At 35.9% G+C, this 12,155-nt stretch overlaps 1 protein-coding gene across 5 annotated transcripts; it reads left to right on the forward strand.

Moving 5' to 3' along the window:
• Window positions 1-1,754: 1,754 nt before the first annotated feature.
• On the forward strand, window positions 1,755-11,744 carry LOC130718039 (uncharacterized). Of its 5 annotated transcripts, none has more exons than XR_009012512.1 (15): window positions 1,755-2,005; window positions 2,892-3,053; window positions 3,181-3,297; window positions 3,386-3,470; window positions 6,313-6,421; window positions 6,549-6,616; window positions 6,741-6,866; window positions 6,961-7,925; window positions 8,127-8,327; window positions 8,440-8,500; window positions 9,131-9,244; window positions 9,549-9,662; window positions 9,734-9,827; window positions 10,637-10,702; window positions 11,254-11,744. XR_009012512.1 is itself a non-coding variant. In XM_057568476.1 (14 exons), exons 1-14 carry the CDS (start codon window positions 1,920-1,922, stop codon window positions 10,090-10,092), a joined length of 2,376 nt encoding a protein of 791 aa, XP_057424459.1. In that variant the 5' UTR covers window positions 1,755-1,919; the 3' UTR covers window positions 10,093-10,350. The 5 variants fall into 5 exon arrangements, 3 of the variants coding, with proteins under 3 accessions (XP_057424459.1, XP_057424461.1, XP_057424462.1); XR_009012513.1 differs by having other exon boundaries at window positions 1,756-2,005; window positions 9,734-9,840; XM_057568476.1 differs by lacking the exons at window positions 10,637-10,702; window positions 11,254-11,744 and adding an exon at window positions 10,019-10,350.
• The last annotated feature ends 411 nt before the right edge of the window (window positions 11,745-12,155 follow it).

A 12,155-nucleotide genomic window follows, 5' to 3' on the forward strand; every position in this document is an offset into this window, starting at 1 on the left:
CCCTACAGAGGCGGGGTTCTACTGGAGAGAAAGAATTAGAGACTTTGGTTCAGGTTAGAGGATAAAGATAAAAGAGTTTTTTTTGTAATTTTAAGTAATAGCAAAAGAAATATTTAGGTGACACATAATGCTTACATGACATACACCTGAATATCAACGTCAATTAATGAGCGCCACCTAAGCCAACTCTGTTACCAATTGGTCAAAGATTAGACAGATTTTTGTAATTTTAAGTAATAGCAAAAGAAATATTTAGGTGGCACATAATGCTTACATGACATACACCTGAATATCAACGTCAATTAATGAGCGCCACCTAAGCCAACTCTGTTACCAATTGGACGAAGATTAGACAGAAGAACCTAAGTTTCACAAATTAAAACTTTAGAGACTTAAATCGCTCGTTTTAAACATTAGAGAGTTAAATTGCACAAACACGACACGTCAGGGAGAAAAAATGCAATTAAGCCTTCTATTTCTACCTGGCCTCTAGTTGAACCGGGCCGGTCATTTAACCGGTTGAGGTACCAGTTTAAGGTTCACTGGTCAGACCGTGATCGAACCGGTGGTAGTTATATAATCATTTTAAAAAATATATAACATATTAGCTATTGTTTAACAACAAAAATAATTAATATTAGAGTAAAGTATACTCACCCCTCTCAAAGTTTATTAAAATTACACTCCACCCATTTTTGTCTAAAATCTACACCCCACCCCATTTTATATAGATGCAAATTTAGTGACGAAAATTATTCTTCATAAATAATTAATTATTATTTAAATTGTTAATCAATAATTTCAAAAAATATTTTCAATATAATCCAATAAATTTAAAAATGAAAACATCACAGTCCTCCTCATTCTTTCAATCGCGGTCTTCCTCCATAAATTCACAATGCAAATTCTGCAATAGCACACCCGACCGGTTTACAAACCATATATCGAACATAGGGAAACATGCTTGTGTTTTCATATTTGGTAATAATTCAATTTTAATCAAAATAATCTCTTTATACCTCAAATTTTGAAAATTGGATTGTAGACCCAAAAAGCAAGACAAATGGGTGAAGAAAATAGAGAAACAGAATTAAGAAATATGAAGTGGATCAGAGGTTATTAGAACCCAACGATGCGGTGGAGCACCGTTTTTAACAAAATCCAACGACATCTTAAACCAACTGAGCGTTCGCTCGCAACTTAAAGGGGGTGAAGTTCACAAGAAGTAGTTGAACAGGTAGCTTTGGGAATGTGCGATTCACGTTTTGTGGTTCAGGTCGCAACAAAACTTTGATGCATGGTGGTGCCATGGGGTTTCACATTTTGGGACAGTGGCCGTCGTGTTAAAGGGAGCAAAGGCTTGGTGGTGACCGTTTGTGGTGAGAAATATGATTTGGAGACAGATAGGACGTGGACTTAACAGACAGAGTATATTCAGTAAAATTATTTTCATAAATTAATGTATGATAGTGTATATTCATTAAACTTATTTAAATTTTAACTAATTAGTAATTATTTTTTATTAGTGACGAATTTGTTTTCGTCACTAAATTTTGCCTTTATAAAAAATGGGGTGGAGTGTAGATTTAAAAAAAGAATAGGGTGGAGTGTCATTCTTGCAAACCTTGAGGGGGGTGAGTGTATTTTACTCTTAATATTATAAGTTCATAACACTAACTTAAAAAAAATTCTAATACAGTAACCAAAATTTAACTAAGAAGACTAACTTCTTAACACTAACTAATATATTTCTAATCTCCAAAAAATGAAAACACTTAGACCGATAGAGAGAGAGAGAGAGAGAGACAGACAGAGAGAAGGGTCTGTGCTGTTGAAACAATGAAAACTGCGGTTTACAGAATCAAGAATCAAGAACTAACATCTCAGAATTGATCCTTCTTCTTCAGTCTCAATTCTTCATGGAAATGGCGGAACCTCCTCCTCCTCCTCCTCCTCCTCCTCGGTATCATGATCACAACTCATCCTCCTATAATCCTAACAGCAGGTCTGAATTTTCTTGTGCTTCTCTTTCTTTTTGCCCCCCATTTGCTTCATTTTGTATACACAGGAAAATTGAATTCTGGGTTGTGAATTTTTCATGCAAATTTACAAACTTTGATGCATTGGTATGATTCTGAAGGCATTCTCTTTGTTCTGTGCATGTATACACTTTGTGATTGTTCTGTCCCTTGGCACTTCTTGTATGATTATTGATGTCCTCCCCATTGTAGAGTCAGCTGAGCTTCTTCAGTGGCAGCATAATTGTACCATTTTTTTCTGAGGGTTGTTTCATGCTAAGTTTTCAAGTTGGATGAGACTCAATTGGTTTGGATGATTGAAGTAATTTTTAATTTTCAATGCTGATAAATTTCAATTCATAGTCACTGACTCAAAAACTAGCCAAGGTCTGTTCCAGTTGTTTGAAATTAGCTAGGTGATGAGGTCTAAGGAATTTGATTTATTATATCCAACTGGTTGCCAAATCAATTGGGAATCTCTAATTAGTGTTGTTCTTGGAAAGAAAAACACATTGATTTATTGACCATAAATACTTGATAGTATGGCAAGTGCAGGAAGTCAGGAACTTTTTATGCATGCTCTGGAATTGGATAATTATGGACCATTTAAATTATTGCCACATTTTCATAATTTATGTTCTTGCTTAGTTCTTACATATTCGCCATCCTGATTCCCATCTTATGCTTAGCGTTAGGTCATGCCACTTTTAGTTGATAATTCATCAGATTCCTAATAGAACAATGAACTTCAATTTTATTATTGCCGGGCTAAGGCAGAGAACCAATCCCCCCCTTGTTTATAGAGAATTTGAAGTTTGATATTTTTGCTACAATATTTCTCTCATATAATATTTATTTTTTCCAAATTGGCAGTGGCACAAATGTCTTTAGATTGCTAGCACAAAGAGAGATTGCGCCTAGAACCAAACATGTTCCAAGGTGGCGCTGGGGAGAATCTTGCAAATCGAAATCCGGTTCTTGCTCCCATCGGAAAAGTGAAGCAGTAATAGATGCAAAGCGTGGTCTTCTCTCATGGTACTTACACAACTTCAGCGTATAGTTTATATTGAGAAAAAGCATGCCTTTTGAGAATGATGGATTGATTTCATTTCTTTAAAGAAATTGAATATCAATGACTAACATCTCTAGAAGTACTTGTCAGGGTTGAGGCTGAGTCGTTGTTGCATTTGTCAGCTAAGTATTGCCCTTTATTGCCTCCACCACGGTCTACTATTGCTGCGGCATTCAGTCCAGATGGAAAAGTGCTTGCCTCCACACAGTAAGTTGTAACCGGTTTTTCTCATCTTTCCTAATTTGAATGAAGACTCTCTTGTGATTGAACTTTTCTATTTGTTTGGCATGTGCAGTGGTGACCACACAGTAAAGTTAATGGATTGTCAAACTGGAAATTGCTTACAGGTGTTAGTTGGCCATAGAAGGACACCTTGGGTTGTAAGTTTCAAGTCTTCCTGTTTTCCTTAGTTTCTTGTCTCTATATCTCTTCTATTATTCATTTTCTTCTTATGCTGATTTCAATATATAGAGAATGTCACAAACAAAATATCCTAAAAGCCGAAAGTTATTAGGTGAAGACACAAATAATTTATCACTGTATCGGAATTAGGCTCTAATACCAACTTGAAAAGTAATGAACTGAATATTATTTCTTGATGATAATTGTACAATAGGAATTGTTTAATATAGACTAGTCCTTTTTACTACTTTCCTATAGTAGAGCACTAGAGCTACATTACAAGCTGCTTTCTGTTCCAATAAAGGGGAATCTAATAAAAAAAATCTGTACAACGAAATGGAATAATAATAACTCTTGACAGAAGTAATATTTTGCTATAAGTTTTGATGAGATACTTCTAAAGATGAGACAATTCTATGGAATGGATTCACAATTTTCATTGTTAATGAAGCACTATCTAGCTGCCCAAATTTTGCACTTAGTATGTACTTAATGAATGCAGTATCTTACATTTAATTTTTAAGATGATGTTTCTTGTAAATTGAGTTGACTTTTCTTTTCCATTTTCTTTAAACTTTGTTTTTTCTCCTAGCTTGTACAGTTTTTCATTTTAGGCAACTATCTCCAATTTAAGCATGTGATATATTCATTCCTGCAGTTAAATAATTTTTCTTTTAACCAAAAACTTTCTTTTGCTCTTTCTGGACTATTGCATGGATGCTTAAATGAAGTAGGTAACATGAATTATGATCTTTCCAAATCCCTGGAATTTCTGATGCCAAGAAGTGGCTTTGGGCCCATTATTAGAGAATGTGAGAATTACTTTAGTGCATGTGCCATTTCCTGAAGGTGTCTTTTGTGTTTCTAGTCCTAACACATTCCTAGTGTTGTGGATTAAAAAATTTCAGTCTTAGTCAGCATTAAGGGTATATATAGGAATGCTCATTGGTTTTGATTGTTGTAATGTATTCATAAATTACTTCCTTTGAATTATTTAGTAAACTTTGATCCAAAAACATATATTACATCATTCGTTGATTTTTTCTTATATGGAGAAGGCTTGCAAGCTTTTCTGATAGATGGTGAATGCTTCATGTTGTTGATGATTGTATTTATTGATCAGGATTTTTGTTGTTTGGACAAGTTTTTGTGTAACAATGATTGATTGAGGATATGCAAATCTTGATAAATTAGTTTTTTTAATCTAAGGTTTTGTTGTAGATTTATAAGTTAATACTAGTTTCACACACTGATTCCTAAAAATATTGAAGGCTTTTTTAAGTTCCCAGCCAGATACTCATGCTTTATGTATGATGATGTTTTTTTGGTGCAGCCTGATACTCTTAAAATATAGGAATTTCAGTAGGGAAGAAGGAAAAGGAGATAAAAGGGGCTACAAATGATATTCTCTTAATGTATATTGGAGTATAACACAAAACAAAGCACAAACCCCTATTCTTACCGATACAAAACTCTTAATCGTAATTAAATAATGAAGCAAATCATGAAATATGTGAACTACTTATAAGAGATCATGTAAGAAATTTCAAGATACAATAATGATATTATGAGACATTTGCTAGATATTGTAACACTCCCTGTCAAACTAAAGCTTACTAATCTTTGAATTTGTTACTCTTTTTTTTTTTGGTGCTTCGGAAATCATTTGAACTTGTTACTAGTAGTAAAGCACTACAAGAAATTTGTTAGAAGTTTCACATTGGCTAGAGATATGACATAGATAATCTTTATAAAGGGTAGAGAAACCCTGAACTCTTGAGCTAGCTTTTGGGTTAGTTAGGCTTCCCAAATTCTAATATGGTATCAGAGCCTATTCTAGATCCGTTTGTTGGTGGAGACCTCCCATATTTGGGCCACCTGGCAGATGTCCAGTCCTGCAATTCCACACTCCAGATGTCCAGCCCTAGGCGTGAGGGGGGGTGTTAGAAGTCCCACATTGGCTAAATATATGGCATAGATAACCTTTATAAAGGGTAGAGCAACCCTCAACTCTTGAGCTAGCTTTTGGGTTGAGTTAGGTCTCCCAAATTCTAATAAAAGTAAACTAAAATATACTGGGTATGGTAACATCTGAGACTAGATACGGGGGCTAGAGTGCACCTGGAACAAAGATGAGAGCCATACTTCTTCTTAAACAAAAGGATGGGTCATGGGACTAGTGCGAGTTATGATCACTTAATTTACTACTGGCATGATTAATTCTTGGTGAAGAAGTCACAACTAGATGATTGTAGGTGGTAGGAGAAGTCACGACTGATATGATTCATTATTTGTCTGTGTGAACAGATGACATGAAAAAAAAAGCCACATAGTAGCCCAAACAATGGCAGCTCATAAATAACCTCTATGAAGCTTGCCATGAAATAGCTCAAAAGCATGTTAGACGTAACCACTAAACACAAAAAAAGATCTAGGGTTACAATGGCTATACAAGAAAAGAATCATGGAAATAATGTCATCCCTGTAATAGATTTCCAGATTTTAGGAAACTTGACAATAGAATAATGACAGGGGAATCTCATGTATAATGGTTGTTATAAAAGGAAAATCTTTAATCCTTATTTATGCTATAATTGTAGGCCTTAATCTTAGCTAAAAAAGGAAACAAATCATGAAATGCAGAAACCTGTCCTAAAGATCATCTAGATGCTCTCACATTTTAAGATACAATAATGATATAATGAAATATTTTTCTAGATATTCTAATATAGTAAAATTTACTATCATCTTTCTCCTCTTAACTTTTAGAAAGTTTCATTTCCTGTTTTCCAATTTTAATTAGGTGTTAATTGGCTACAGGTTAGGTTCCATCCATTACATCAACGGATACTTGTTAGCGGGAGCTTGGACCAAGAAGTTCGTTTATGGGATGCTAACACATCAGAGCGGATATTATCTCACTATTTCTGTAATTTTGCAGCCCCATCTCCCCTTTTCTATTCTAATTTATATTTATAGCTATTGCTGAAATTGTTTGTTGTTCTTTTGTTACATTTATGGTTTCTCTTTGATCAATTTATGGAATTTACTCTCAGATCGCCCTATTGCATCCCTTGCTTTACATGCCAGCGGGGAAATAATTGCTGTTGCATCAGGCCACAAGGTAATGTAATCTTTTTTCTAAAAACCTGCTTTGTTGTTTAAACTTTCAATGACTTATTCTCTGTCTGGTAACTGGTGGCAATTTTTTAAATCTTGTTACGGTGTGTTTTGGAATACTGTCTCAGTTGTACATGTGGCACTACAATAATGGAGGTGAAGCATTTCAACCAGTGGCTGTGTTGAAGACAAGGCGCTCACTCCGTGCCGTGCATTTTCACCCACATGCTGCACCATATCTTTTAACTGCTCAGGTATAAAAAGTGACATATTTTTAATTGATTCTCTTCCCATGCTGCACAAATTACATTTTTTAATTTTGGTTACCACATTTGGGTTAATGATCAGGTCAATGATCTCGACCCGTCAGATTACTCTATGACAGAGGCAACATCTCTCGGTTATTTACAATATCCTCCTCCTGTTGTTTTTGTCACAAATGTTCAACCTAGGACACTGATCCATTTGTCAAGTAAACCGCCCAACATGTCATTACGTCTCTTCATGCCTTCATATACTGCAGACGAGTCCAGAGTAGAACTACAGCATGCTAGGCATGGTGTTGGTTCTAGTAGCATGCAGGTTGAAGCAAATGAAACAGAACAACATGATACTGCATTGTCATCATCTGAGATTCCCGCTAGCTCTCAAACTAGTGCAGAATATAATGCTCATACTACTTCACCTAATCAAATGAGAACTGGCATCAGTAACCTCACAATGGGTGGTATGGAGACTAATGAAACACAAACAGAAGCAGCAGATGTAAGCCAACATGAAAACTCTGCAAACGGATTTCATCAGTTTTTCCCTTCAAGAAATCCAAGTGGATGGGAGTTACCTTTTCTGCAAGGATGGTTAATGGGTCAAAGCCAAGTTGGCGTTCCCTCAATGCTTCATCACATTGGTGGTAGTCGTGACAGCTTTCCACAGCAGATTGGTCCTTCCACCATGGGATCTAATCCGTCCACAACTAATGTTGAGGCAGCAATGTCGTCTTCAGAAATGCCTGCCACAATCAGCATACCTGCAGCTTCTATGAGATCAGGTTTACAGAATCATTTTTCTCAATCCCATATACCTGTATCTGACTCTGGCAATCTTCTTGCTTCTGTTAATGCCCCACGTGATGGGTCTGACAGCCAAACCATTATAAATCGAATCCAGTCAGAACATGCTACGTCTGCGGCTGCTGCAGCTGCTACAGAGTTGCCTTGCACTGTTAAGTTAAAAGTATGGCCATATGACATTGAAAATCCTTGTGCTCTGCTAAGAGGATGTCGTCTAGTCATACCACATGTTGTCCTTTGCAGGTACCTTGTGAAGTTATGAATTTATAATATCTGCTTCAGCATGGCATTTTTGCACTTTTGCATGCATTATGTGAATTGAATGTTTTTTTTTTTTTTAAATTCTTGTGAATGAGTATGGACTAACCATATAATATTCTAGATTCTTGTTTGTAAATTTTTGAAGAGCCTTCATTGATTTTTAATTTGCAATTGGGTTTGCAGTGAAATGGGTGCCCATTTTTCACCATGTGGTAGATTTTTAGCTGCCTGCGTTGCATGTATGCATCCTCATACAGAAGGTGATCCCGGATCACAAAATCTTGCACGCCAGGACCCTGGAGTTGCAACATCGCCAACTCGACATCCGATCTCAGCGCATCAAGTAATGTATGAGCTCCGGATATATTCCCTTGAGGAGGAAACGTAGGAGTCCTTCCTTCAACAATTTCTGCCAAGAATTTGATTATCCCTCTCACACATGCACTCTTAGTTTAAGTCAGTCTGAGTTTTTTGAAATCGATATTTGTTTCAACAGATTTGGATCGGTGCTTGTTTCACGGGCAATTCGAGCTGCTCATTGTCTGACTTCAATTCAGGTTATTTAATGACTTTTTCATTTTCCTGATGTTATTGCATACTTAAAATGATTAAATTTTGAATATATTATTTTTGACAGATTTTTAACTAATGTTATTTTTTGAACTGTGGATGCTAGATAGTTTCTAGAAAAATTCTAACACACTCTTTTGATTCTAACACATTTCTTCACTTGATCAACTGTAATTAAAGAAAATATTGGTGATAGGAACAGAATATTAAAGAAATAATTATGCAAACTCTGGTTGTTCGAGAGCCAGTCTCTCCTAGTAATTCTGGATTTCGAGAGCCAGACCTCTCCCACTAAACACACAACTTCTGAATAATTTCAATTATCTATCTTACATAACTCCTATTTATAACCACTCCTATATAATTTAAATTCACACAACTTCTGAATAATTTCAATTATCTATCTTACATAACTCCTATTTATAACCACTCCTATATAATTTAAATTCAAACCATAGCAGGTACCTAACTGCTGTAATCATAAAACTACTCAACTAATAGTAATTAAATAATAACTTCCTAACTGCAATCTAACCGCTACTGCTGCTACTGTTCACGCGCACTGTTCATCCTATCAATTGGTGATTGAATTTGTGCAACTGTTGTTTGAAATGTAGTTCTCACCTACATCTGAGCATATACTGCTTGCGTATGGTCGACGTCATGGCTCTCTTCTTAAAAGCATTATCATTGATGGAGAAACAACATTACCAATCTATACAGTGTTAGAGGTAACCTTCTCCTCTTTTTCTTTTTCTCTATCTTAAAATGTTCTTTTAATCTGAACTGTGCCTCATTGTGAATAAATAATCCACCTATAACCTATTATGTAATCTGTATAAACATTAATTACAATGTAAGCATTTTTTCTGGAACATCGATTTCATGTTCTATTATTGTTGCCCTAACTGGTCATGGTAATCATTTAATGCTTGTGTTTGGATTTTGGACTGACAATAATAGTCGCTACATGCTTGTTGTAGTTAGAATTGTTTTAAGCTGAGTTTCATGCCCCAATTTGCTATTGTCTTTTAGGTATACAGAGTGTCTGATATGGAACTTGTCAGGGTGCTGCCTAGTGCAGACGATGAGGTCAATGTGGCATGCTTTCATCCTTTTCCTGGGGGAGGGCTTGTTTATGGAACCAAGGTATGCTTTTGTATGTAACTGTAAATTTCATTTGCATTCTTTCATTTATAACCTTTTGCTTGTGGTTGTAGGAAGGAAAGCTTAGGATCTTCCAGTTTGACCGCGCTCGCACTGTGAATGGCACTGGACCAGGTTACTTCCTTGCGGAGAACTTCATTGGAGTTGGTCAGTGAGCAAGGTTATATACGTAACTTATTTTGAGGATTTCTAATGTTTATTAGATCAATGTAGTCTTTAGCTCTGGTTTCAATTGAATATTGTGTAGATAGTTGGGCGATGGGTAATGAATATCAAGGTCACATAAGGGTTTGTGATAGATTGTGCTGATAATGCATTCACCTAAACTCTTGGTGCAGATGTGATGTTCTTAGCCAAAGAATGTTCTGGTTGGTCAAGTCAAACCGACATTGTGATTGAGATTTTGTTTTGAAGATGAATTAGAATACCTGGAGTTTGTATTTTTATTATATTTTCCAATGTAGAAGTCAAATTTTTCTCTTTTTCCCTTCTGTTCTTGGTTAAGTATTAATTGTTAATGCAACAAAGGAAAGGAGTAGTTGCTATGGCATGACCATTTTCTGGAGTCGTGATATATTGATTTTCACATGTAAGGTGTTTTAGAAGCTCAAAAACTAACTTATTAGTCGTTGCAACTTCGTTACATTGAGAGTTTTCATATTACATATTATTTAAACTGGCTTTGCCGGTAGATATGGATGACTTTTTGTGTAGAATGAAAACAGAGGGTAAAGTATATTGACTTGTAATATTTTGAGTTTTATATGATGGTGCCTTTGGTTGGAGAAAATGTGGTAAGGGTAAAGCAAATGTTTTTCAAGAGAGGATCATCTTGCCTTTTATGTAGTATTAACTATTTATTTATGCAACTTTCTTTATTCACAAATCTAGAAAGATATTGTACCTAATTATTCACACAGTGTATTAATCCTTGCCAAATTTACGTCTTATTGTAGGTTTAAACTCATGATTGGGGGTAGAATTTAATTATGCGCTACAGATTTATCTGCACAACTAAAATGGTGAGCGGAACTCTCACTTCCTTCCTCTCTGTTTCCATTTGGGTTGTGTGAAATGTGAAAGTCATTTTAGAAGATCTTTCCTCTATCTCAAGTAGTGGATAAAATCTTTCTTTTATCTTTCCATTAACAATGCTGTATAGATAGGGGATTTGGCTGATCTGAAGTGAGAGTCGTTTTAAAGGAAAAAGTAAGTTATCACAACTATTGTTTGAGAAATAACGGTTATGATTTAAAAAACATCATGATTTGGTATTCATGGGCGTATATGATCACAACCTTAACTGTTGACAGTTGTGATAGCTTACTTTATCTTCTAAAGTGACCCCCTCACTTTAGAGAAGCCGGTGGACCTCTCAGGAGGTTGAGCTTTCTCACCATAAGTATGTTCCATGAAGTTGATATTCTCATCTTGATATTTTAACCAATACCTCAACCTAAGTTCATTGAAAAATCAATTCATCTTAATAGAGCTCAGCCTCTCCAGGGTCTTACTTTTGATAAAGTTATCCTTCTTTATATGTATATGAGGTGATATCTGATCTCCCATGCAGCTTTCTCCGCTGATGATCTACACAAACAACACAGAACAATACTGAGCACATGCAACTAAGTGGTGGAACTTCATTACTGGATCAGAAAATGCATATTTTGTTGTATACTTCATGTATGAACATGTAACAATATTGTGCTGGTTCAATTCAAAACCCGTATGTATTTCTTCTTTTCTCCCCCACCCCTGACATAGAAGGGGCTTTTTCATATTCACATCTAAACTGTATCTAGTAAAGCTAGGAAAAGGATGATTTTTTTCCCTCCTGAAATTCTTGAGGAAATCGGGCTCCAGATAACCCGAATGGTTTTGGTTGAATGGAGCATGATAGAGTCTTGTATCTCTCAGATTGTAGGTTTGAGCCCTCACTTATTCCTTGATGTGAGGTAAACATAAATCTGCATATTTTATCTTATTTTTTTGCAAGGGATATTTATCCTATTTACTTATAGTTAAATTGGAATTGGAGGTATAAACGCCTATTTCAGAGAATGTCAACCAGAAACGGCCTTGGAAAATTGTTCTTTTTTTTTTTTAATTCTGCTGTGTCTGCTGACGGAGGTAGGGTGAGTGGAAGCGTGATTGGGTGTGGCGACGGTAAGGCTTAGGTTTTTCCCCTGTTTTTGCTGTGTTTGCTGACATTAGGGCGGTTTGTTGAGCGGGTTTGTGTGGTTGATTCATCCAGGTCGTGTGTTGTTTCTGGTGTGTACTCAAGTGCTGCTTGTTTGGGTTTCTGGTTCTGGTACTTTTGTATCATCTTCTTTGGCTGTAACGCGTGCCCCTGTTTTCGTTTTTGGGTGTGTTGCTGAGTTCGTTTCTGAATTCTTGTTTGTCCTGGCGTGCTGGTGTTTGTGATTGTGGTGGTTTTCTTGCGTTTGAGATTGCTCAGTCCGCTGTTGGTGT

Source organism: Lotus japonicus, chromosome 5 (genome assembly GCF_012489685.1).
Source record: "Lotus japonicus ecotype B-129 chromosome 5, LjGifu_v1.2".
In the NCBI taxonomy this organism is placed as follows: domain Eukaryota; kingdom Viridiplantae; phylum Streptophyta; class Magnoliopsida; order Fabales; family Fabaceae; genus Lotus; species Lotus japonicus.